At 47.0% G+C, this 27,500-nt stretch overlaps 2 protein-coding genes across 2 annotated transcripts in view; one reads left to right on the plus strand and one right to left on the minus strand.

The window, feature by feature from the left end:
- Window positions 1-23,513, plus strand: part of tdrd7b (tudor domain containing 7 b) — a gene marked incomplete at both ends in the record, with an annotated part of 26,564 nt that extends 3,051 nt beyond the window's left edge. The window contains 14 exons of the mRNA XM_080542979.1: window positions 1,405-1,606; window positions 6,813-6,895; window positions 7,480-7,712; window positions 8,186-8,811; window positions 9,263-9,452; window positions 10,676-10,787; window positions 11,119-11,321; window positions 12,584-12,718; window positions 15,868-15,951; window positions 16,093-16,227; window positions 16,411-16,521; window positions 21,306-21,925; window positions 22,383-22,543; window positions 23,290-23,513. Of these exons, the coding sequence (XP_080399105.1) occupies window positions 1,405-1,606; window positions 6,813-6,895; window positions 7,480-7,712; window positions 8,186-8,811; window positions 9,263-9,452; window positions 10,676-10,787; window positions 11,119-11,321; window positions 12,584-12,718; window positions 15,868-15,951; window positions 16,093-16,227; window positions 16,411-16,521; window positions 21,306-21,925; window positions 22,383-22,543; window positions 23,290-23,513 (3,119 nt within the window). The remainder of the gene's footprint in view (window positions 1-1,404; window positions 1,607-6,812; window positions 6,896-7,479; window positions 7,713-8,185; window positions 8,812-9,262; window positions 9,453-10,675; window positions 10,788-11,118; window positions 11,322-12,583; window positions 12,719-15,867; window positions 15,952-16,092; window positions 16,228-16,410; window positions 16,522-21,305; window positions 21,926-22,382; window positions 22,544-23,289) is intronic.
- Window positions 23,514-25,392: 1,879 nt separating this feature from the next.
- Window positions 25,393-27,500, minus strand: part of LOC308168510 (calcium-binding protein 2-like) — a gene marked incomplete at both ends in the record, with an annotated part of 5,734 nt that continues 3,626 nt past the window's right edge. The window contains 2 exons of the mRNA XM_080543110.1: window positions 25,393-25,421; window positions 26,083-26,230. Coding sequence (XP_080399236.1) covers window positions 25,393-25,421; window positions 26,083-26,230 — 177 coding nt within the window. The remainder of the gene's footprint in view (window positions 25,422-26,082; window positions 26,231-27,500) is intronic.

The raw sequence follows: 27,500 nt of genomic DNA on the forward strand, positions 1-27,500 counted from the left end.
GGGTTCTGTGACGCTGTTGTTCTGTCTGTGTCTGCCTCGCTGCTGCCGTAGCCTCGGTTCTCCTAAGAGCCGTACAGCAGACGCCCTACCGCCGCCGGAGGACGAGGGTCTCAGGGTCTCTCTGTCTGTCTGAGACCGAACCACCACGACATCACGCGGTAACGACCCAGACACAAAGCTGCTCTCTCTCTCTCTCTGTGTGGAGCTGGCCGCTGTCCGATCGCTGCGAGGGGAGGAGAATACCGACGCTGCCGTGCTCTGCTGCTGCTGGGGTTCTTCCACAGAGGCTGAAAGCAGCAGGGTTGTGCAGAGGGGAGGAGCATGGGGGGGGGGGGGGGGCTGAGAGAAGGAGCTGTGGGGAGGTAGCCAGGAGGCAGGGGGAGAGGCAGGAGGAGGCAGAGGGGAGGAGCAGGGGGGAGGCAGAGGGGAGGCAGGGGGGAGGAGCAGGGGGGAGGCAGGAGGAGGCAGGAGGAGGCAGTGGGGAGGAGCAGGGGGGAGGCAGAGAGGAGGCAGAGGGGAGGCAGGGGGGAGTCAGAGAGGAGGAGCAGGGGGAGGGAGGAGGAGGCGTAGGGGGGAGTCATAGGGAGGCAGAGGGGAGGCAGGGGGAGGATAGGAGGAGGAGCAGTGGGGAGGCAGGATCAGGATGAGAGAGGTAGGATGTGTTAGGAGAGGTAGGATGTGTTGACACTGTCAGAGCTGGGCTGTTGTGTTGTGTGAAGGCGTGGCAGCTGGGTATGTAAATATGAGGACTGGACTGGGAGGTATGGCATCATGCCAGCTGGAGGATGGGTGTGATGTCATTGCATTGATGTCAGAGGGGCTAGAATATGTGATATGTGCTGATTGTCCAATCAGAGTTGTTATGTCGTGTTTGTGCAGAACAGAAAAGTGATGTTTGATGACAGCAGCCTTCTATTAGACAGAGGGCTCTGGTTGGTCAGAATATGAATGTCATTTCAGAACAACAGGACTTGATGGTTCTATTCTGTATGATGTCATCTCTCAGTTGTACCGCAAAGATGATGATGATGGATCTCTACACATAGTAAAACTTGACATTGTCTTGGCCCTTTTTGGACCTTTTAGTTTGAGTTGACCCGTAGCAGGCGGCAGTACCACAGCACCTGGTTGTGTGTGCGTGTGTTTGTGTGTGTGTGTGTGTGTGTGTGTGAGAGAGAGAGACCAGAGATAAACAGAGAAAAACAACACTTGAATTTGTTTCTAATTAGCAGTCAAATTGTCATCAAATGTCAATGTGTGTGTGTGTGTGTGTGTGTCTGTGTGTGTGTGTGTGTCTGTGTGTGTCTGTGTGTGTCTGTGTGTGTCTGTGTGTCTGTGTGTGTCTGTGTGTGTGTCTGTGTGTGTTTTACAGCACAGTATACCTGATCCCTCTCTCTTCCACAGCAAAGCCCAGGACATCTCTGAGACAGCCAGACCACCGGGGGCGCGGGGGGGGGCGAGGCGGCAGCCGGTCGGGGGGCCATGGAGACTTCAAACAGGCCAGCATGAGGGATACCCAGCCGGAGGGGAAGACCACCAGCACCAATCAGAACAAGCCCTCCAACCAGAACACGCCCACCAGGAAGCCCACGACCCCATCAGAGAGGTGAGTGGAGGTCTCCATCCCCGCCATGGAGCAGGGCTGGGACATCTCAACTACAGGGACATTTGATTTCGCCGTGGCATTGTGGATTTGTGTAGGGAGTGGAGTTTGAAACGATTCAAAGAACAAGCTCAGATGTCTAATGTGTAATTTGATAGAACTAAATTGCATGTTCCCCAGTTTTACTCCAAAAGGTGCATTCCTTTACATTGGATTACAAGTCCTCAGGATAGAACTCTCAGCATAGAACTCTCAGTATAGAACTCTCAGGATAGAACTCTCAGTATAGAACTCTCAGTATAGAACTCTCAGGATAGAACTCTCAGTATAGAACTCTCAGGATAGAACTCTCAGGATAGAACTCTCAGTATAGAACTCTCAGTATAGAACTCTCAGTATAGAACTCTCAGCATAGAACTCTCAGGATAGAACTCTCAGTATAGAACTCTCAGTACAGAACTCTCAGTATAGAACTCTCAGGATAGAACTCTCAGTATAGAACTCTCAGTACAGAACTCTCAGTATAGAACTCTCAGTATAGAACTCTCAGTATAGAACTCTCAGTATAGAACTCTCAGTATAGAACTCTCAGTATAGAACTCTCAGTATAGAACTCTCAGTATAGAACTCTCAGTATAGAACTCTCAGTATAGAACTCTCAGTATAGAACTCTCAGTATAGAACTCTCAGTATAGAACTCTCAGTATAGAACTCTCAGGATAGAACTCTCAGTATAGAACTCTCAGTATAGAACTCTCAGTATAGAACTCTCAGTATAGAACTCTCAGTATAGAACTCTCAGTATAGAACTCTCAGTATAGAACTCTCAGTATAGAACTCTCAGTATAGAACTCTCAGGATAGAACTCTCAGGATAGAACTCTCAGCGTAGAACTCTCAGCGTAGAACTCTGTTAAATACACGTGTCGAAATCATCACAAAGGACAAGGCTATTTTTAATTAATCTATTGAATTTCCGCTAATGACCTCACTCCACTGAAATTCCAACTTTGTAGAACACAAGGGACATTTGTCCCAGTCAAATAAATGTGTTAAGATCATCTCAAAGGACACGGCTATTTTTTAATTAATCTATTGAATTTCAGATAATGAACCTCGATCCACTGAAATTCCAACTTTGTAGAATATGCATATCTTTTATCATACAGACTATCTAAATATGGAAGAACATATTTTCACCTCAGATGAGACTACCTCAGAAGCCAAACCGACATTGTAATCCTTCCAATTCTGAACAACCAATCCAATGTTGTTGGATCTGGATCTTTTGCCACTGTTGGAGGATTGGTCCAGCGTTTGGAATGAAGTGATTCATTAGTGTTCTAGATTGTCTAACGCCCACGAAACATTCTGTCCACCGACACCAGTGACATGCCCATAATGTTTATTCAGCCATTCCACCTCAGCCGGCTTTAAGCCCAGTCTCTAGAGTCTGCTGCCCCCTACCAAGCATCCGTTACCCTGACAGATATCATTAAACAGCTCCACAGGGGGCCGGATACCACTCAAGACGTTCCTTTGGAGAAAAACATGTAATGAGAAGAAGATGAATAAATTAAGGTTTTGTACCCCCTATTGGGGGCCTACAGTACAGTGTGACAGAGAGAGAGAGCCTTATGGTCTGCTGGGCTGTGTGAGAGAACAGAGAGATCAGATTGGAAAAATGTAATGGAGTTGCCTCTGGTATGAGACCCCCTGGTGTCTTGTGCCTCTGGCTATTGTTGTTTATCTGTATGGAAATGTGTCGGAGCTCTGCTGTGTTTAGGAAACAGCACGTTGAGTTGGTCGCACTGCTGCAGGATAGTCGGGTTCAAACACATCGGTCCTCCTTGAGTTCTGGAACAATCCAAACAGCCAGAAAAGTTGAAGGGGAAGAGAGGACAAGGATTCTTTTTATTTGTCTCTTTCCTCTCTTTCCTCTCTTTCCTCTCTCTCATTCTTTCTTTCTCCCCCTGTCCTTGCAGCCTGACTTGCATCAGAAGATCAGACTTATGAATGAAAAAAGGCAGTGGAATCCACGGGTTGGGGGCTTCCTCCTCCTCCCCCCCCCCCTCCCTCCCTGCCTGCCTGCCTCCCTGCATCCCTATCTCCCTTCCTGCCTGCTTATTCAGCACTTGCATAGGGCGGCATGGGGCAGCTGTGTCCTCTCTCTCTCTCTCTCTCTCTCTCTCTCTCTCTCTCTCTCTCTCTCTCTCTCTCTCTCTCTCTCTCTCTCTCTCTCTCTCCCTCCCCCCCTCTCTCCCTCCCCCCCCTCTCTCCCTCCCCCCCCCCCTCTCCCTTGCTCTTTCTCTCCCCCCCAACCACCTCTCTCCCCAGCCAAGCGCCTCTTTTCAGGCCACAAGGCCCTTCTCTTTGAAAACAAGTGACCTCACCCCTCGCTCAGTGTTTTGTGTATCAGTGGCACTCCTCTCACTCTCTCTCTCTCCCGTGCTGCACAATGGGGCGCGGGGAGCCCGCCGTGGCATAGCTCAACACCATGGGGCAAGGCCCGCTAATCCCTCCTCTATTCTACTGAAGATTAGGGATTCTAAACCAGGCCGCAGTGAATCAGCATATCTCTGTTTAGGACAGACTAGCTGTGCAGCTTTCATCGGACGCCCCCGATCAAACGCACGCACGCATGGGGGTGGGAAGCATCCCCCACACACACACACACACACACCCACACCACACCACCACCACCTCACTTTATCTGACCGCACTGGAGGAAGGATCGGGAGGGTTCTGTGGGTTCTGGATGGTGGTGGTCGTGGTGGTGATTGTTTGGTCATTGTCAATTCACACTGTGACACCGAGGGTGCTGTGTAATGTTGGTTCACTGTAGTGGAGGCCGGTGGAGGTGGAGATCTGAAATCATTGTAACGACAGGATCATTTTAATGCATGGAATTCACTCGTGTTTGATGCCATTCCTCGTTGATATTCCATTCCATGCATTACAATGAGCCCGTCCTCTGATTTCTACCAGCCTCCACTGCTATCAACACTATTGAGGATACTAAAAAATAAGTTACGGCCATCTTTCAAAGTGTGATTTACTGTATTGTAGACTCCAATCAAAATCCTATCAACTAACAGCACTATCAAGTCTACAAGTGTTACGATTTTAGAGCTTTGCTTCATAGGTTTAGGCAAGGCAAGGCAGGATATATAATGAATAGAAATATTGATAAATATAACACAAGGCAAGGACCTAGACCTAGACATGGACAAGACCTTAGGGGCCTTGCAGGAATATAGGGTGGGAGGAGATCTGATGTATTTTGGTCCAAGACCATTTTGTTATTTCTATGCAATTAGGAATACTTTGAATTAAATTCTCTGAGAGACTGGTAGCCAGTGTAGGGATCTCACGATTGGTGTAATGTGTTCAAACTTCTTCGTTTTTGTTAGGACCATAGCAGCGGCGTTTTGGATGAGCTGCAGCTTACGAACAGCTCCTTTAGATAGGCCTGTTAGTAGACCATTACAATAATCAAGTCACCTCGAAACAAATGCATGGATGAGTTTTTCAAGGTCTTCTTTGGACATGAAACCTCTCATTCTTGTAAGTAGGCGATAGTAGGCTGATTTAGTTACCGAGTTAATGTGGCTGTTGAAGTTTAGATCGTTTTCTGACCTGTTTTTTAGTTTGAAGAGAGAGAGAATCAAGTTTTGCACAGACTTTCTATCTTATCTCTGTTTTGTCCTTTTTGTGTCATCCAGGCATTTATTTGTTCAATGCAATTACAGAGATTGTCGATGGGACTATAGTCGTTCGGTGAGAGGGCTACGTAGATTTGAGTGTCATCCGCAAAGTTGTGGTAGGCAATTTTGTTCTTTTTTATGATGTGTCCCAATGGAAGCATGTAGAGATTGAATAGGAGGGGGCCAAGGATTGATCCTTGGGGAACCCCACTTGTAATTTTAATGTGGTTGGACACAAAGTTGCCAATGGAGTCATAATAGCTTCTGTCCTGTAGGTAGGATCTAAACCAGTTTAAGGCAGTGCTTGAAAGTCCTACCAGGTTTTTAGTCTATCTATTAGAATGCCGTGGTCTATAGTGTCAAAGTCAGCACTAAGGTCTAGTAGTACCAAAACTGAGATTTTTCCAGAGTCTGTGTTTACAAGAATGTCATTATGGACCTTAATAAGAGCCTTTCTGTGCTGTGTAGGGGGCCTGATGAGCATTGTGGGTAAATAGGGAGCAGTCAGTCAGTGAAGAGTCCCTGAGCATCAGACTGTTGTTGAGGAAGTGTGTCCAGGGTCTGAGTCTGTCTGTCCACTGGGCTGAGGCACCACTGATGATTCACCCAGACGTATGACAGAGGAATGGGAGCAGGGGAGAAATGTTATCCAGGTCGAGAGCTTAGAATGATAAGGTTCTATCTCCGTTTAGAATGATACGGTTCTATCTCCGTTTAGAATGATAAGGTTCTATCTCCGTTTAGAATGATAAGGTTCTATCTCCGTTTAGAATGATACGGTTCTATCTCCGTTTAGAATGATAAGGTTCTATCTCCGTTTAGAATGATAAGGTTCTATCTCCGTTTAGAATGATAAGGTTCTATCTCCGTTTAGAATGATAAGGTTCTATCTCCGTTTAGAATGATAAGGTTCTATCTCCGTTTAGAATTATAAGGTTCTATCTCCGTTTAGGGCAGTTCAGAGATATTGAGCGTCAACGTTTTTACATTCCATTATGTTTTGTGAGATTAAACCTTTGTTTTTTTTTATAAATTACTAACTCAAAAATGTCGACATTTTTAAAATAACACCACACATAACACCACACAAACTCAATTTTGACAAAAATGGAGATAGAACCTTATAATTCTAATGTCACGAGTTGTCAGGGATAACGTTTATCACAAGCTTTTTAAAAATCAATTCTATTCTGTCCTATTTTATTATATTATGTTATATTATATTGGTGGTATCGGGTATAAGGAGTGCATTCAAGGCCAGTTTTTTTTATTGTTTCATGTGCCCCTAAGTGGGGCAGTCCCACTCATATTTTTTATTTTATTGACAGATACAGTAGAGATTTAGACAGGAAGGATGGGTGAGAGAGAGAGGAGGGATGACATGCAGGACATGTCCCCTGCCGGAATCGAACCAGGGACCCTGCGGTTACGTGGTCAACGCTTAACCCGCTACGCCACCTAAGCGCCCCAGGTTTTTTAGTTCTGTCCGGTTTCTGTGTGCAGGCCAGACAAGAGGATGACCCTGCCGTCACGATTCCAGAAGGAGGTGCACGCCCACCTCTCCAGGAACCCCCAGCAGACCAATAGTAAGTAAGCATTCTCTACCAGACTGTAGAAGCAACCAATCAGAACAGACATTCAACCAGGGGAAGCGTGTGGAGGTAGAAATCAGGAGGACAGGTTCATTGTGATGCTTAGAATGGAATGAGGAATGGTATCAAACATGTGTTCATATTCATTCGTACGTTCATTCGTTCATCCATCCATCTACCCGCGTTTTTTTTCATAGTTTTACATTGCCGTCTACAGCCGCCAGAGGGCGCTCTGGGCTTGTCACAACTATATGCTGCTCCTATACCACTGAAGAATTAACTGAAACATTAACGGTAGCTTGGTGAACTTGTTTACTGGTAACTTGCTTGTTAGACTAGCTGGTTTGTTATGTTAATTTAGCCTATTCAGACTGTTGTTCTGTGTGGTATTGTGTAGTTGAATAACTTGCTTTTCCAGATTAAATGTCTGTTCTTGGTCTTGGATTTTGTGAAATACATTTCTAAATAAAATAATAACTTATACTCCGGTGCGACTTATAGTCCGGAAAATACATTGATTCATTAATGAATCTATTCATTCATCCATTAATTCATCCATGTGTTACTTCCTCCTCTAGCTCCGTTGAATCTGAATGAGAGCCCAGGCTCGGGGACAGGGAAGCCCAAGATGCATCACTACCCCAGTGCCTACAACCCCCAGCAGGTCCAGGGCCGCATCAAAGAGGTCCTCAACAAGTACAGCAATGGCTTCTGGGTATCCAAGCTGCCTCAGCTGTACAGAGAGCTCTACAAACAGGACCTGCCCAGCGAGGCGCTCAAAGACCTGGAGAACTGGACACACATATGCACTGTACGTTACCATTCACAACTGACTGTATGTATACAGCACTGCAATCAGAACTTGAGATCCGCGGCACACGTAAAACAAATCATCAAGTCATCAGAGTTACGCGCTTGGATCTCAAGTTAGGATTCTACCTACAGTAAATACTAAATACTGGACATAATGTTGAATACATTTTTTGTAAGACTATTATTATATTATTTCTAAATAGATGATAATATATACAGTATATTATTTCGTAGATGATTATATATATATATTATTTTCTAAATAGAGCAAGAATAAATTCAAACGTATTTTGTATTGTCCATCCCTCTCCTGGTTGGTTCTGTAGTAACCCAGTATACCAGTCTTACCCAGTATAGCTTTGCACCATATGATTTATTTTACAGTTGATGATGCTAGTTTTAACCTTACTGCATGTTCTTGATTTGATCTCTCAATGTAAGGACTATATATGACCCCTGCTTTTGTTGCAGGTAGAGAAACCCTGTAGCAGCAACCCCATGGAGTTGCTCCTCTACCCAGCCAAGGAGACGCAGACCCCCTCCCCGTTCCCTGGCAGAATCACCATCCCCACCACACCCACTGACAGGCAGTTGCCACCCCCACAGAGGCCCCCCACCACCCCCCCTAGTCCCCTGCCCCTCACCCCCCCGTCCTCCTCCCCCAGCCCGCCGGCCTCCCCCACCACCCTCTCCCCCGACCTCAAGCAGAAGCTGGGGGAGCTTCTGGTGAAGTACAGTAACGGCCTGTGGGCCCACGCGCTGCCCAAGCTCTTCCAGGACACCTACAAGACCCGGCTGCCGGAGTACGTCCTGGACAACCTCTCGCTGCTCTCCGACTTCTGCACCGTGGACTACCCCATGCCCGACAACCCCAAGAGAGCCATCCTGTACAAGAGGTGCGGCGTCGGGGTGGGAGGAGACAAGGAGGACGAGAACTGTAACCGGACGGACACGGTGGGAGAGGAGGAGCTGAGGGCCAGGAGGGAGGCGGGCAGGAGGCTCAGTACCCAGGCCGTACCTCCTCTCCTCATCCCCCGGGAGGAGTACCCCTCGGTCCTGGTGGTGGAGGCCACCAACACCAACACTGTCTTACTCAGGTAGGAACACCGCCACTGTTCCCACCCCAGGGACGGTGGATCTCTGAGGTGTTCTCATGTACAGTAAACAGTGGTATGCTTTACAGTGAAATGAGTCCGTCGAACCATAGAATGTGTGTGTGTGTGTGTATGTCCTTATTAATTAATTAATTAATTATTATTGTGGGGCGGTTGTGGCGCAGGAGGTAGAGCCGCCGTCTAATGATCGCAAGGTTGGCAGATCGGCGGTTCGAGCCCCGGCTGGCCACATGTCGAAGTGTCCTTGGGCAAGACACTGAAACCCAAATTGCTCCCAGTGAGCGGGCCGGCGCCTTGCATGGTAACTTGCCGCCATTGGTGTGTGAATGTGTGTGTGAATGGGTGAATGAGAGGCCGTTGTAAAGCGCTTTGGATAAAGGCGCTAGATAAGTGCAGTCCATTTACCATCCTTACGTGTGGTCCCTCCTGCCAGGTACATCGGGGAGGGCTACTCCCAGGCCCAGGAGGCTCTGGAGGATGAGATGAGGGAGTTCTACGGGCAGGACAGCAGCAGGAAGCCCCTCCCCTCCCCCGCCTCGGGCCAGCTGGCCGCCGTCAGGGCGGAGGAGGAGGAGGAGATCCTCCGAGCGCAAGTCTGTGAGGTCATGGCCGACAAGGTCAAGGTAAGGTCACATGTACTTTTGCAGGCAGACTCTGTAAGTGTGCGCGTGGGAGACTAGGTCTATTCACGTGTGTTCCTTTTGGTATAATTGTATGTTTCATATTTAGCTTTAGTATTGTTTTGAGTTTGTTTTGAGTTAGTTTTGTCACTTTATGGATCTTTGGAAGTCAGTTTACCTGACACAGATTAATCCTAGTCCTGGACTTAATACAAATGTTAAGAAAGAAACAAATGCATTTCTCATCCCCGTTGACGGACTTTCTTTTATTTCATACGTGGTCAACACACAACAATCTCTCAATGTCCCCCCGGGGGAAACTGCAGTCTGTGTTTGGGAAAGCAGCCCTAAGTGCCATGTTAATGGTTTCTGTATGAGCTGATCAATAACCATTGATTTCCATTGTGGTCCAGTTTTGTGGTCCAGTTTTCGCTTCGCTTCGCTTTCGCTTTAACACGTGTTCTGAAAGCATGGCTCATTTTCTCTAAACTCTAAACACAAATCCAAAAACTCACACACAAAACCCTAAACTCCACAAATCTCTTTCAAAAGCAAATACTTTATTCAAAATCATTTTATGTCTTACGGCTGTCTTAAGTTATGAGTTTAGGGTTTTGTGTGTGCACTGGCTCCCGATAGCAGCTCGCATCAGATTCAAGACCCTGGTGCTTGCCTATACCGGGCAGTAAAAGGGACAGCCCCTACCTACCTACAAGCAATGGTCACCCCCCAAACTCCAGCCCGTTCCCTCCGCTCCTCCACCTCTGCTGGCCGACTGACCCCACCACGTCTTCGACAACACAGCAGTCACGCTGCCCGGTCACGTCTCTTCACTAAACTCGCGGCCTGAGCTAGATTACTCTTCCTGCTACGACTGGTCCAAAGTCACTTTGGAATAAGGCATCTGCTAAATGCCCAAAATGCCAAAAATGTAATGTAATGTGTGTGTTTTGGGATTTGTGTTTTAGAGTTAAGAGAAAATGAGCCATGCTTTCATAAGACGTGTGGAAGCGATAGAGAACAACTGTAATGGCATGAACGGCACTGCAGGACCAGGCAGAACTAGGTCATGACTGTTGTCATTCTATTAAATGATTTTCTTGATTTACTATCCTTCCACTTATTTGTGTGTGTGTCTGTGTGTGTGTGTGTGTGTGTGTGTGTGTGTGTGCACGTGTGTGTGTGCGCGTGTGTGTGTGTGTGTGTGTGTTGGTTGTTAACTGTAGGTGTACTATGTGGATCATGGCTTTTCAGAAGTCATCAGCAGAGACAAAGTGTTTGAGCTGCAGGAGAAGTTCTTCAAGCTGCCTTTCCAGGCCACCAAGTGTAAACTGGCTGGTGAGTGTGTGACTGAACCCCCCGCAGTGAGTCTCACTAAAGACCCACATAGTCACACAGGGACTGCTGGCTTGGCAGCGTCTGCAGTGTGTTAGGGATAGACTAGTGCCAATGAGATTCAGTGTTCCTAATGTAATGTGTTTGAGTGTGTGTGTGTGTGTGTACGTGTGTGCGTGTGTGTACGTGTGTGTGTGTGTGTGTGTGTGTGTGTGTGTGTGTGTGTGTGTACGTGTGTGCGTGTGTGTGTGTGTGTGTGTGTGTGTGTGCGTGTGTCCATGTGTGTGTCCGTGTGTGTGCGTGTGTGTGTGTGTGTGTGTGATTGTTTCTGAAGGCCTTGAGACGTTCTGCCAGGAGGCTGCTGTTCTGAAGAAGTTTGAGTCGATGGCCAGCGGGAAGATCCTGTTGGCTGAGATCCTGGAGAGAGAACAGACCCCTCTGGTGGTCCTGTACGACACGTCGCAGGATGATGATGTCAACATCAACGCTGCCTGCATCAAAGCCCTGCAGGATAAGACCTTGTCCAGCCCCCTACAGGTTGGCATGGTTACCCTCACATGTCACATGACTTACACACTAACACATCCTGTATTATCTAATGTTCTAGTGGGTGGGGACAGGACTACGGTATGTTACTGTTAACTGTTCATGTTAAGTGTTCATCTCATGTTCGATTGTAATTATAATAATAATAATAATAATAATAATAATAATAATAACAATAATAATAATAATAATAATAATAATAATAATACATTAGACTTATAAAGCGCTTTTCTAGACACTCAAAGACGCTTTACAAACTGTTTTGTATTGAGTAGTAAAATAAAAAGAAACAAAAAAATAAATAAAATAAAATATAGGGGTCTAATTGTAGAATCTAATCTACTCTGCATACTGCAAGTGTATCTAGATTTCGGGCGTAGAAGCGGCGAACAAGCAACGCCAGCGTCCTCTCTCGACCGGCATTTTTTGAAAAATATTATTATTAATCAACACTAAAGATCAATACAAGTAACTAACACTAATCACTGTTTGGTTGGTTGACATCCTTGGTGAGAGACGATTGGTTGGTTGACATCCTTGGTGAGATCTTGAAATACGAGCCTACAGTCCTGTCCTTCACTGCGTTGCCTATGTTTAATTATTTATTTGTTTATCAGGATTTCTTTGCCCATCAACTTTACCGTTGTTACCAACATACAGTACATGTTCTTCCTGCAGGTTGACAGTGCCTATATGTGACAGTCAGCAATGTGTGTTCATGACATTATCACATAGATAGCAGTAGTAACCTTCCCCTGGTACAGTAGTAGGAGAACTTAAGAAGATTATGTGTTTTATACAACAGTTAGTTCCGACCAAGTAATTTGATTGGACAAGAGGCATTCCATGAGTGCTGATATACAGTATAACAGCACTGGGACTTTTAACTATATGCATCACTCCGCCGCACAGATGTTCTACTAAATGACCGTTAATTAGACTACATGTTTGTGTTCAGGTTACTAGGCAACAGTCCATTTGACGTTCAGTTGCGGAACTATTTTTTGTTTATTTTTATGATTAAATAAACAAACAAATCATAATATGTTGTCGCTTATTACTGTTAACTAATAAATGGCGCTGTAGAACTGTTGTATAAAAGCAATATCACACTCGAGGTCGTGCTGTTATACTGAATATCAGCACGGCTGGGATCGTCTTCGACGACCCAATCACAGCCGTGCTGATATTCAGTATAACACACTCCCTCTCGTGTGATATTGCTTAAATAAAGCCTTCCCCTCCTCTGGCAGGTGAACAGCGCCTACATGAATGTGACCGTGACCAGCGTGTGTTCAGACGGGACCATCTACTGCCAGCTGCCGTCCCGAGGCCTGGCCAAGCTGACTGAGACCCTGGAGAAGACGGAGATCTACTTCCACTCCCAGGTACCTGACCCTCTACCTGACTGTCTACCTGACCCTCTACCTGACTGTCTACCTGACTGTCTACCTGACTGTCTACCTGACTGTCTACCTGACTGTCTACCTGACTGTCTACCTGACCGCACATCACAGTCAAGACAAGAGAAACCATCTGTGACACGGTCTGGTCATTTAGGCCGCAAGTCGGCAACCAATCAAAATGTTCTGACCTTTATTTTGAAATACATTTCAACGTTGTTGAGAATCACAACACAAACTAACTAGTCAAGCCAAAATGCTGCAACACAATGGTTTCGGTGAGTAATCCCCACTGCTACCTAGTTAACTAGAACACTACTTTACATTGTTACCTAGTTAACTAGAACACTACTTTACATTGTTAGCAGGCTCACAAAACAAGCTGAAATGTATTCGCATTTTTCGAAAGAACATATTTTTTTCATCTGAACATTAAATCGGCCGACTTGAGGACCAATTGACCAGACCGTGTCACATTTGAGGTATGATGGGTACCTGCATGTTACTGCAGAGTATATAGTTCAAAACCACCAACCATCTTATGATATAAATACGGTAAAATGCTATCTGGAGAAGAAAGTGTACTCCTACAGACATTTCAGCTCAGTAGGTGTGTGTGTGCGTGTGTGTGTGTGTGTGTGTGTGTGTGTGTGTATGTGTGTGTGTGTTAGTCTCTCCTTCTGCTTCAGACACACCCGTATGGCCAGATTGAGATTAAGGTAGTTAATCTGGGTTTAGGACATAGGCCACTTAATCTCTTCACGTGACACTGGAACTGATCCAGTGGCACTGCAGGACATTACTGTAATCTCTAGTCAGCATCTACTAAATTATGTCAATTACATATTCCAATCATGTCAGATTTCTATTACAGTAGACTACATACTGGGTTGGATTCAGTGGCGGGCGGTGCATTTCACACCTAGGCCTTCAGTGATGTCCGACACAGTCCTACCTGAATTATTCTACCTCTTAATACCATCATTATGACGCCATGGCTCTAGAAACTAGACAGAAACACAGTATAACCGGGCGTTGCATCACCTTAACATAATCAGACAAGTACAACAGAGTTATATTAATATTTCCGAAGCATTTTTAATCAATAAATCCGCATTTACAATGAAGAGTGTGATCTTTAAGATCGCTTCGCTTGGATACTGTCAAAACTTTTAAATAAAAGGCACTTTTATCGTCAAGAAACGTGACAAAACAATTCAACAAGTCTCCTTGAGTACTTTTACTGCACAGCTGATTCACGTGCGCCACCCACGTAATCTCCACATCTCTTGCAACCTGCAACAGACGCATCAAACATTTATTTTATAAGCCTATATTTGTCATTTTAATTACCTATATATTAATTCGTTAATATTGAAACGAAAATAAAATGAATTTTAATTACCTATATATTAATTCGTTAATATTGAAACGAAAATAAAATGAAATAACGAAATAAAATGACAAAAATATATACAAATAAAATAAAAAATAAAATGCTTTGTACTCACCAAAACAACTTCATTTGAAAACAAAATCCATCCTCCTTTCTTTCCTCAGGAATACTTCAATTACTCTGTTGTACAGTCTGTTGAGCTGTAAATCCACTCGAGTGTCCCCAAAGGTGTTCAAAAGCACCGTTGCTTGTAAGTGCCCAGCCGTGCTTTGGTGTCTCGTTGCTCCCTTGGTTAGACAACTCAAGTTTGCAAAACCAGTGTGGCTCCAAACACCCGATCGATCTGTTGCAAATAGCAGGCATTGCCAGCAGTACAATTTGCAGTGCCTTTCGGAGCCTGTGAGCCAGGGGTACCGCTCGTAGTTAGCGATCTGAAAGTGCCGGACAAACCCTTTTCCCCGCTGAGAAAGGCTCGCAAGAGTCGGGGTTGGCCGTTCTCTGATAATGTCTATCTTTTCCTGGAAAGTTCTTCTAGAAAATGGCGTTGTTTTAAGATCTGCCACCACATCTGCCTCTTCTCCCCCTTCCGCCATTGTAGCTGATTGCAGACGGTATAAAGATACGCAAATTACCTTGCTACGCATCTCAATAGTGCGTATCCAATCAAAAGACGTGCTGGGTGCTGACATCAGATTGAGCCTTCCAGCAGGCGCCGTTGTTGATTTTGCTCGCATCTACGTAGGTTTACTAGGAACGCCACAGGTTTTCTCGTTCCAACGTTAAGTTACAGGTCGAATTCGCGGCACCGTCTGTTGTGAAGGCGGGCAGATTTGGGAGCCCCCTAGCAACACATTTTGATTGGATAAAAGCTCTAACATAAAGGCCAGCCCTCCAAATCTCAATTGGAGACTGGAAGCAGCGCAACCAAGAGGAAAGCTATGAAATGAAGAGAATAGACTATGGGGAATCATTAATACATATTTGTGGAAAAAATATATTAAATAAAATGTATATTCTGATGATGTTTAGGCCAGCAGAGAAGGCCTTGCTGGCCCTGACGGCACACCACTGGTTGGATTATTCATTGTGGTCAACATCAGTCCTGCTGGACTGAAAAAATCAGGTGTAGTGCTGAGGCACAAACATGTACATTTCAAGCCTGCAAACTGCGACACTTTAAATAAATGTGAAACAATACTATTGTGCAATATGACAACCCTAGTCGTCTATCTGTACAGTATAGTACAGTGGATAGTGTACATAGCCTTTATTTATGTAAACCAGCTCCTTCCCTTCTTGTGATTTTTTTTTAAAGTTTTTTTTTTCCCCTTTCCTAACACCAGGGGAGCCACCCCTCCTAAATGTCGTTGTTTGGTACCTGTACTGTAGCAATGACAATAAAGTCCATTCATTCATTCATTCATCTTACTTCATATTTTTTACATTGGGATTTAAAGGAAAAAGAGGGTTATGGTTATAGGGTTAATGTGCAGTCTTTGATGTTATTGCACTGATATTGCACTTGCATGAGAAATGGTGAAACAATCGTGGTATGTTAATGTCATAATAACTTAGAAAGTGCCATAGTGCCACCATGTCTGATGTGAGCAGAATTAACACTGACATTCAGAATGTGATACCTGCCCTACAGTATCCTGCTCTGTAGCAGGACAGCTACTTCTCAGGTTCATTGTGTCTGTCTGGTTCAAACCTGATGACCTCATCGTTTGTGTACCAGGTGACATCGGAGTTCCTGGTCTCCAGGCCCTTCTGTGGGAAAGGCTGTCTGGCGCGCTACAAAGGCAAATGGTCTCGTGTGGAGGTGAGACCCTTACTACTACCTGTATACTCGCCAACCTGCATTAGCTAAATGTTAGCACTCGATGCTAATAAACCAGCCTGTCTCTTTGACCTCCAGTCCCACACTCATCCTCCTGTTCTCCACTGCCTGTTTCCTCACCAGATCACCAACCTGCACGGCAGTCGGGTGCTGGACATCCTGTTTGTGGACCTGGGGGTCCAGGCCTCGGTGGAGGTGTTTGAGCTGAGGGAAGTTCCACCCCCCTTCCTGCGTAACCTCATCGCCATCCCACCACAGGTCAGCAGATGACTGGAGTGTGTGTGTGTGCATGTGTGTGTGCGTGTGTGTGTGCGTGCGTGCGTGCGTGCGTGCGTGCGAGCGTGTGTGTGTGTGCGTGCGTGCGAGCGTGTGTGTGCGTGCGTGTGTGTGTGTGAGAGTGTGTGTGCTGGTAGTCTGACGTGCAGTAGTCTCTCTGTACAGGCGGTGAAGTGCTGTCTGGCTGACCTGGCTGTCAGCGTGGGCTCCTGGACTCCAGACGCTGTTCAGTGGCTCAGAGATGCCGTGCTCAACTCTACTGACTGCAGCATGAAGGTAACCTGGCCTGTACAACCCCCCACCCCCCTGTACACCGCCCCACCCCCCTGTACACCGCCCCACCCCCCTGTACAACCCCCCACCCCCAGATGTGCATGAGAACAAAGCTCAGGGTATCCGCGGTGTTTTGAAAAGTATTAAAAGTTGATAAATAATTTTTGGGAAAATCAAGACCCTTAAAACGTAAATAATTTTGTAGGTATTTTTCTGAATTAGACTGTCCAAAGAGTTTGAGTCCTAAAAACCTTTAGTAAAAGTTCGTGAATTTATCAGTTTTATTAAAAAACAAAGACGAACCGGAAATTGTGTTGTATGATAGTGGTCTAGTCTATCGCAAACTAAAACTGTTAAGTTAAAGGTGTCACTGATGTAAACGGTTACAGCTCCCCCTAGTGGCGGTGAGGTCTGGAAAAATATTGACAAGGTCTTTAAAAAGTCTTAAGCCCAATGCACACAGCGTGCGATTTCTGTTGCACGACAACATTCCATTTTGAAGTTTGAATGGAAGTCTATGAGAAAATCGCATCCCAATGCACACGGCCCCGATTTTAATCGCACGGCGAAAATTCTATTCCATTCATGTCGTGCAACAGAAATCGCACGCTGTGTGCATTGGGCTTTAGAAAGGTATTGAAATTAACCTCAGGATTCCTGTATATACCCTGAAAGCTACAACAGTTCCATGTCTGTCAGAATGTATGATATACTGATAGACTTCCCATATATTTCAACACAGGAGAGCTCACCTTCAGCCCTTTTATTGCTAAAGCTGTGATCGCTAATTGAAAAGCAACAGGTGTTTGCCCATATGAGGAATGTGATTGGTGGTTTGAGTTGATCATTCTGAATGGTCGTGTGTTTTCCATGTGAACACAAGAGATTCATTTTATCAAGGAAGATTGTGCCAAATGTAGCGAATTGTGTTTAGTGTTTTGTTAACTGTGTGGTTTAGAGCTGCAAAACGAGTGAGAAGCAGGAAGTGTGTTTGTATTTGTGAGTAATTGAGATACGATACAGGAGTTTCAGGTTTGGGTCGTTGTGTCTCAGGTTACGATGTTACGGTGTCCAGTGCAGAACTCCAGAACATTCCAGTACAGTCTCAGTCCACCAAAAGCCCAAAACATTTGAGTCTAGCCGTCAGCGACGAAAACTCGACAAAAATGTTTTGGCGTTTTTGTGGACTGAGACTGCACTGGAATGTTTTCAGTTTTCATCAACTGGAACTGGACTGGAACTAAGAAACATGGAGGTGACTTGGTGTGACTAGAACTGGTGTGCATCTTCATCTAAACACCAAAGACTGAGTGACTAACAAGCCTGCCAAAATTAACACTGCGGTGTACGATGTACAGGTGTGTAAGCGATTGAGAAAAACTGTATACTGTATTTTGTTAAACGGCACTGCCCCTTTAAGAAGGTATTAATGCTTAGTGCTGGCACTGTGTCCTAGCTACCACTTGCTGAGAACAATGGCTTCTGCAGATGCATCTGCATTTGATTTCGTTTAGTTTATAAAACTAAACTCACCCAAACGCATTTATCATTGTGAATGGGGACTTCAACCATGTAAATATGGAAAAGACATTGACGGATTTTACCCAGTATGTCACATGTAAAACAAGGGAGAACAAAATATTAGACAAACTATATGCCAATGTGAAGGGAGCCTACACATCCACTGCCCTCCCGCCACTAGGGGCATCCGATCACAATATGGTCTGGATGGAACCAACATACACCCCTATCATAAAAAGGCTGCCTATCACCACCAGGACTGTCCAGCAATGGTCAGAAGACGTGGAGGAGGAGCTGAGGGCGTGTTTTGAAACAACCGACTGGGGGATGTTCCAGAGAGTCCACGGGGAGGACATAGATGGTCTGCTAGACTGTGTCACAGACTATATCAAGTTCTGCGAGGAGAGCATCGTCCCCATTAAAAAGGTACGGTGCTTTCCTAACAACAAGCCGTGGATAAATGGGAACATCAAGAACCTTCTGAAAAGGAAGAGGAGGCTGTTTAAGGCAGGGGACACTGAGGGAGCCAGGGCCACTCAGAAGGAGGTGAAGAAGGAGCTGAGAGCAGCCAAAGAGGAATACAGGAGGAAATTGGAGGGCGGGCTAGAGGCCCACAGCTCCAAGGAGGTGTGGAAGGGCTTCAAGAAGATCACGGGCCACAAGCAGCCACATCCTGTGGTGGAGGGGACCCGAGAGCAGGCAGATGACCTGAACTGCTTCTTTAACAGGTTTGACCAACCATCCCCCTGCCACCCCCCACAGCCCCCGACCCTGTCACAGCCCCCGACCCTGTCACAGCCCCCGACCCAGCCCCCGACCCTGTCACAGCCCCCGACCCTGTCACAGCCCCCGACCCAGCCCCCGACCCAGCCCCCGACCCAGCCCCCGACCCAGCCCCCGACCCAGCCCCCGACCCTGTCACAGCCCCCGACCCAGCCCCTGACCCAGCCCCCGACCCAGCCCCCGACCCTGTCACCCCCCCCATCCCCCTGTCACCCCCCACAGCCCCCGACCCTCTCCTCCCCTCTCCAATGTACCGCACCCCTGGCAACAGTAGCCCCCACTCCCCCTGACACCCCAGCAGCACCCCAACAGCAACTGCCTCCCCTTACCAACACCAGGAGCCAGGGAGCATGCTTCACACCTGGAGACACCGGTACTCACAGCTTTATAACATCTGAGCAGGTGAGAAGGCAGCTTTCCAGGGTGAATGTGAACAAGTCCAGAGGTCCAGACAACATCAACCCCAGGGTTCTGAAGGTGTGTGCTGGAGAGCTGGCGGACACATTCCAACATCTCTTCAGTCTATCTCTAAGACTGAGGAGGGTGCCACAGCTCTGGAAGACTTCTTGCATCGTCCCAGTGCCAAAGAAGGGACGGCCCAGCACCCCAAACGACTACAGACCTGTCGCCCTGACACCACAGGTCATGAAGATCCTGGAGAGGCTAGTGCTGCAACACCTTAAGCCCCAGGTGAAGGACTTCCTGGACCCCCGGCAGTTTGCATACCAGGAGAGCATGGGGGTGGAGGACGCCATCATTTACATGCTGCACAGGGCCTACACACACCTGGAGAGGCCACAGAGCATGGTGAGGACCATGTTCTTCGACTTCTCCAGTGCATTTAACACTATCAAGCCATCACTGCTGGCTGACAAACTAGCAGTGATGTGTGTGGAGGACTCCCTGACGGCTTGGATCCACAACTACCTCACAGACAGGCGTCAGTATGTGAGACTGCAGGGCTGTCAGTCTGAGGTGGTGGTGTGCAACACCGGTGCCCCCCAGGGAACTGTTCTGTCACCCTTTCTCTTCACCCTCTATACCTCCGACTTCCAGTTTAGCTCCGACCAGTGCCACCTGCAGAAGTTTTCGGATGACTCCTCTATCGTCGGTTACATCACAGACGACAGGGATGAGGAGTACAGGGCCCTGGTGGAGAGCTTCGTGCAGTGGTGCGACACCAACTACCTTTTGCTTAACACCAGCAAAACAAAGGAGTTGGTGGTGGATTTTAGGAGGAAGAGAAGGACCCCAGCCCCCATCACCATCAAGGGGGTGGAAGTCGAGAGGGTGGACTCCTACAGGTACCTGGGAGTACAAATTAATAACAAACTGGACTGGACTGACAACACCGAGGCTCTTCTCAGGAAAGGGCAGAGCAGACTGTTTTTCCTGAGAAGGCTGAGGTCTTTCGGTGTCTGCAACAAGCTGCTGCAAATGTTTTACCAGTCGGTGGTTGCCAGCGTTCTGTTCTTCGCCGTGGCCTGCTGGGGTGGAAACATCTGTGCCAGGGATGCTGCGAAGCTAAACAAACTGGTGAAGAAGGCCAGCTCTGTGGTGGGGACCGGGCTGGACAGCCTAGAGGTGGTGGCAGAACAGAGGATGGGGAAAAAACTGGCGGCCATGCTGGCCAATCCCTCCCACCCGATGTACTGCGAGCTGGCAGGGATGAGGAGCAAGTTCAGCCACAGATTTGTTCTCCCCCGTCAAAGTACAAAAAGATTTGGACAGTCCTTTATTCCAGCTGCACTCCGACTCTACAACCAGGCCCTGCAGGGTGGGGGAGACCTGGAGATGGAACTTTTGGAACTTTTTACTTATTGAGCCTGCACTGTTTTATGTTTTTTATTGAATGTTTTTCTGTTTTCTGTACTGAATGTTTTCTGCCCTAACTGAGCTGTTTGACAACAAAATTTCCCCATTGGGGACAATAAAGGTTTTCAATCAATTCAATCAATCAATCAATAAAAGAGTCAAGACCGTCCTTAACGATGTGTTTTTATTTGTCTGACTTTTCACTTGGTGATAGTGAGGCTTGGTGATAGTGAGGCTTGGTGATAGTGAGGCAGCCACAGTGACATTGGGTTTATCTGGTGTGACTCCTTCCCCCAGATCAAACTACCTACTATGCCTTGAGTTGTCTTACCTTTGCGCCACCCAATCCCACCACCACTACTAACGTCCTCCATTATCAACATCCCTCCTGATATCTACACACCCTCTCTGTTCCCCCATCCCTCCTCTCTTTATTTCTCTCCATCCCTCTTTTCTCCCCCTTCTCTCCCAATCCCTCCTTTCTACCGCTCTTCTCTCTCTCTCTCCCTCCCTAACTCCCCCATCCTCTCTTTATTTCTCTCCATCCCTCTTTTCTCCCCCTTCTCTCCCAATCCCTCCTCTCTACCGCTTCTCTCTCTCTCCCTCCCTCTCTCCCTCCCTAACTCCCCCAACCTTCCTCTCCTTCCCTCCCACCTTCCCTGAACCAGATCGCCAAGCAGGACGACCACAAGCGCTGCGTTCACGTCTACCTGTTCACCGACAAGAACTTCCACGACCCCGCCCGCAGCCTCAACCGCCAGATGGCGACCTCCGACCTCTTCAAGCACCAGAGGGACGTGTTCCTCACCAGCCACACCCCCTCCAAGACCCCCGCCACCGCCACGCTCAGCTCCACTCCCAGAACCCCCAGCACCACCCCCGCCACGACCCCCACGCACACCTCCTCCACCAGAACCTCCAGCACCACCAACGGCAGTAGCACCACCACCATCACCACCACCAAGCTCCGGAGGGTCCACTCTGGGTCTGGACCCAGGCCCGCGCCACCAGGGACCCCCACTCTGTCCTCCTCCACCTCCTCCTCCTCCTCCTCTTCCTCCTCCCCTCCCCAGATGCCTCCTCTGCTAGAGCTGCCCCCTACTGGCCACAACATGGACATCTACGTGTCGGTGGCCTGCCACCCGGGCCACTTCGTGCTGCAGCCCTGGAGGGACATGTACAAGCTGGTGGTCCTGATGGGAGAGATGATCCTGTACTACAACCAGACGGAGGAGAAGCAGCTCGCCGCGGAGAAGAGCCAGATCTACGCTGCCAAGGTGGAGAACAAGTGAGTGGGAGGGGGGGTGTGTGTGTGGGTGTGGGTGTGTGTGTGTGTGTGTGTGGGTGTGTGTGTGTGTGGGTGTGTTTGCATGTATGTGTTACATTAACCCTGATTCTTTGGGCCACAGTCGGTACAATATGTACTTGATGGACAACAGCATTTCGTGATCTTAGAATTCTAAGGTTCTATCTCTGTTTAGGGCAGTTCAGTGATATTGAACCTCAAAGTTTTTACATTCCATTATGTTCTGTGAGATGGAACCTTTGTATTTTATTAATTACTAACTCAAAAATGTCAAAATTTTAAAAATAACACCACACAGGCATTAATAAACACCTAATGGATCAGATTATGTAAAAAACTCAATTTTGACAAAAATGGAGATAGAACCTTATAATTCTAACATCACGATTTGACAATCGACCTGTAACCTCTGTCCCTGTCCTGTCCCCCCTCCCCCTAGCTGGCACCGTGTGCTGGTGAAGGGGGTCCTGAACAACGGCCTGGTCTCCGTCTACGAGCTGGACTACGGCAAACACGAGCTGGTCAGCTGCACTCAGCTCCGCCCCCTCATCAAGGAGTTCCGCCAGCTCCCCTTCCAGGGCATCACCGCCCAGCTCGCAGGTAACCACGGTAACCGCGGAGCGTCATGGTTACTGCAAAGACATACTCTATACCCTCAATCTGATTTAACAATATATATATGATTCTTTTTTTACCCTAATCTCAATAACAGTAACACATGTTAATATAAAACCCTCTCCCACCCTCTGCTTCTACTTTGAAGTTTGTCCCGTCATGTTCTTTGGGCTTGTTGATGTTCCGTTTCAGTTGGTTCATCCTCAACTTGATAAATAGCTTTGAGAAGGGAGCGCCCTCTTGTGGCAACTATAGCAATTACACTGAAAATATGGATTCTTCTTCTTGGGGGCACAGCTTTATTAAGTATGGTTCTGTTATATCTATAGCCAGTCTATGTTCTGTCTATGGCCTCTATTTCTATGTTTCATCTTTACCTAAAGGTCTTTTCATCCATGGTTCTGGTAGATCTACAATCCCTATATCCTGGCTGTGTCTCAGGAGGTAGAGCCGCCGTCTAATGATCGCAAGGTTGGCAGATCGGTGGTTCGAGCCCCGGCTGGCCACATGTCAAAGTGTCCTTGGGCAAGACACTGAACCCCAAATTGCTCCCAGTGAGCGGGGCCGGCGCCTTGCATGGCAGCTTGCCGCCATTGGTGTGTGAATGAGAGGCCGTTGTAAAGCGCTTTGGATAAAGGCGCTATATAAGTGCAGTCCATTTATATCTATGCCTCTGGTATGAAGTTGTGTAGCTGACTGACGCGTGCCTCCCTGTCCCTCTCCACCAATAGGAGTGAAGCCCAGGCAGCAGTGGTCTGAGGAGGCTTCTATCGTGTTCCGGAACCATGTGGAGAAGAAGCCTCTGGTGGCCCAGCTGGAGGCCGTACAGGAAGCAGTTAACCCCTGGGACAGGAAGTTGACCGTGTACCTGGTCGACACGTCGCAGGAGGAGAAGGACATCTGGGTGCATGACATCATGGCAGAGTTCACGGACGAACTGACCAAAGAGGTGTAGGAGGCGGGGCCTAGCTCTGAGGAGGGCCCAATCGCTCTGTGGCTGTAGGAGACATGAGACACCGTAGCAGCTTGTCGGTGTTGCTATGGGAGACAGGAAGGCGACATGTGACCTGACATTTTTTCGTGTTGCGCTTGAGTGGGGTGACGGTGACATACAATCGCTCCCGCATGATGTTTTCTGATCAAACTCGAATATCACCTCCGTGCTGAAGACCGTTTTAAAAAGCTTTGCCACAAACACAGAAGACTCCTATAGAAGCTGAATCTTTAAAACAACAACTCTGGTTAAAAAGCTATGGAAATGTACATGTGATGTATACATTCAAACAACAACAAAACGCACAAAAAGTATTTAACTTAAGTTGTCAGAGACTGTGGTTAACAGGTAAAGATAAACGCCCTTTACGAAGGCTCTGCACGTTGGAAATCTGACGTCGTGATGGTTTACAGAAGTAGTGAAACATTCCCTCTTGTAAAAATGGATGGATATCCCAACCATGTGACTTAGCGCTTTTTTTGGTTTTCAAAAAGTATTTATTTTTCATTTGTTTTGTGTCAGACAACTAGACTCTCTGCAGATACCATACCTACAGTAAGCTGCATGACATGTTGGACATTTTGCTGAACCAGGTGTGTGCACACATAGTTGGATATTATTATGCTTATTGGTAGTGTTTACCTGGCGACACTGCAAGTCTGCCTTGCTGTTGGTGTGGCACAATGGCCGAGTTTGATTGAATTCAGAATACCTACTAGGCCCCGTTTGAATACTCTTTAAAAGCATCCTTCCTCCCTCCCTTCTTTGAAGATATGACAGGATTGGTGAAAGCCATCCAATGAGAAGCTTGCTTTATCAATCCAATGAGAAGCTTGCTTTATCAATCCAATGAACAGCTTGCTTTATCAATCCAATGAACAGCTTGCTTTATCAATCCAATCGTGTTGACTACTTTGAGGAGGGAGGGAAGAATGCACTTTTGTAAGTATACGACAGGGCCCCACTTTGTTTAAGGGTCCTTGTTTTATTTTTATTATGTTAACATTAACCTTAGGCTACGTGCATACTAGTGTAAAAAGTGTTAGGAATAACGAAAGAAAGTCGGTTGTTATTTAAGTTGAAGTTTACAAGTTGTGTTCATTCCATTTTGATTGGCATTTGAGATAGGAGGTCTACCGGTCTGTAACTCAGTGATGTGGTTGCAACCCAACTTAGTTGCAATAAAGTTGTATTGAATTGAGTTCAGACTGCAAATCGTGGATTTCTTTCTTTATTAAAAATAGCAAAACATACATTTTAATTTACATGTTGTTCCACAGAGAATCAGTATCTACAGAGAGATGTCAATCAAATACGCTACCACGTTCATACTGTTGCCCAATGTGTGCGCCAGACAGTATTTTAGTTTCTTCACTGAGGATACAAGTAGAATACAAGTACAATATGAGTACGACCCCGTCACTGATGCTGAATATACACACTAGCGGAGGCTGGTGGAGGTAGAAATCGGAGGATGGGTTCATTGTAATGCACGGAACGGAATTGTGTGAAACGGATATCAAATATCATTCCTCATTCCAACCCATACATTACAATGAGCACGTTTTCCCATATCTACTCCACTCTGATTCACACATTGAATACAGTTAGGCACAGTTATCTTGTCTTATCTACACACACAATAGTTATCTACACACATAATCCAAACACACATACTGTTGTAGTACGTATGTAAAGATGCACACACACAAACACACACACACACACACACAAAGTTATCTTAGTCTTAGTCAATAGGATTTCATGGGAGGGATGGCGACCAGTCGTCTTGATGATGGCAGCTACCATCAGCTACCTTCTCAACTGTTTTCTCAGCCAGCTATCGAATGGACAGCATCATGACGAACTCTAGAGGAAGACAAGAGAGGGGGAAGAGATGGTCACAGAAGACAAATAGAGCATATCTTAAATAATCAGTCCATTTCTTTACTCAAATAGATAGAAATAGAGTGATAGAGGGAGAGTACTTTGTTACATACAGTATTAACAGGTGCAACGTATAGAGCATTTTTTAGGTATAAATGTGATATACACAGGGCCACAAGAAAACAATGAAATCTTTTAATTTGACATGGAAACTCTGACCCTGCGCCCGAGAAGAACGCCAGAGAGAACCAGCTCCTGAGCACGAGAGAACTGGGATTGGAAAACACTTCCTGTATTTTCTAAACAATACATTTAGGTGTTCTGTAATGTTGTGACCTCCTTACACTGTCATGTGTGGGGGGTCCTACACAAGGGCGCCAGCAACTACCCAGGAATAACTCTTCCATGTGCCTCTAGCATTGCTCAAATATGAACCAGTGATTGTTCTACAGTATGTGTGTATGTATGTTACTCTGTGGAGGCTGGTGGAGTCAGAAATCAGAGGATGGGCTCATTGTGGTGCATGGAATGAAATGAGGAGTGGTATACCGTTCCATGCATTACAATGAGCCTGTCCTCTGATTTCTGCTTCCACCAGCCTCCCCTGCTGTTGCTGTGTGTGTTTAAATAACGATCTCCTAACCTTCAAAGTCGATGGTTCCGTCCCCGTTGATGTCGATGTCTTTGAGGATCTCCTCCAGCTCTCCTTTCTTCAGTTTCTCTCCCAGAAGAGTTTTAATCGCCTCCTTCAGCTCCTCCTGGTTGACCTTCCCATCCCCGTCCATGTCGAACTGAGAGGGGGAGGAGAGGAGAGGAGGGGAGAGGAGAGGAGAGGAGAGGAGAGGAGAGGAGAGGAGAGGAGAGGAGAGGAGAGGAGAGGAGAGGAGAGGAGGAGAGGAGGCCAGGAGAGGAGAGGAGGGGAGAGGAGAGGAGGAGAGGAGGCCAGGAGAGGAGAGGAGGGGAGAGGAGAGGAGAGGAGAGGAGGCCAGGAGGGGAGAGGAGAGGAGAGGAGAGGAGAGGAGGGGAAGGGAGAGACGAGGAGAGAAGTAATGAATAGGTTACTAATTGTTCATTCTTAAAGGATTTCAGCTTTGAAATAGTGCTAAATGGCCGTGTCAAATAGTTAGTGTATCAGGGAATTAGATCACATGATAAGGAACGTTCAGTAAAGAAGTCTGGTTTGGTCCACACTTGGTCCACTTTCTCAAATCTGGTTTCAAGGTCCAGCGCTGGTCTTTAGGTACCATTTGGACGTGAGATCTTAAGGCTCTTCAGAAGATGGAATCCTCCAATAGTTTTTTTTTTAGAAGAAAGTGAGGAGAGAGTATGCAAGGAATAGAGGAATAGACTGCATAGATGGACTGCACTTATATAGCGCCTTTTATTCCAAAGCGCTTTAACAATGGCCTCTCGTTCACCCATTCACACACACCGATGGCGGCAAGCTACCATGCAAGGCGCCGGCTCCGCTCATTGGAAGCAATTTGGGGTTCAGCGGACAGTGGACATTTTGACACGTGGCCATCCGGGGATCGAACCCGGCTGGAAAGACTATGAGGACGCTACGTCAGTGTCAGCAGTGGTGGACTCAGGCTGTTTGAAGGACAGGGGGGGGGGGCGAAAAGAAAAAAAGGGCACCTACTGCATAACATGGGACCCCATCAGTGCACATGGTCAAGTTTAGACCATTGGAAGGGCAGCCAATAGGGCACATCCTCTAATTTCACCACTCAAAAGGGCACTTTAGTGTGACGTTTTTCAACTGTGGGGGCACATGGTCAAGTTTAGACCATTGGAGGGGCACCAATAGGGCACGTCCTCTCTTTTTCGCCACTCAAAAGGGCATTTTTGCCACTCAAAAGGGCATTTAAGTGAGACGTTTTTCAACCGTGGGGGCACCAGGAGGGGCGGTCGCCCCCCCTGCCCCCCCCTGAGTGTCTCACCTGCTGGAAAGCAGACTTCAGCTCCTTCAGGCCCAGCATGTCAGCCGTCTCCCCCATCATCCTGGGCGGTCGCCCCCCCTGCCCCCCCCTGAGTGTCTCACCTGCTGGAAAGCAGACT

The sequence above is a fragment of the Nansenia antarctica genome (assembly GCF_963989245.1).
Source record: "Nansenia antarctica genome assembly, chromosome: 12".
NCBI classification, from domain to species: domain Eukaryota; kingdom Metazoa; phylum Chordata; class Actinopteri; order Argentiniformes; family Microstomatidae; genus Nansenia; species Nansenia antarctica.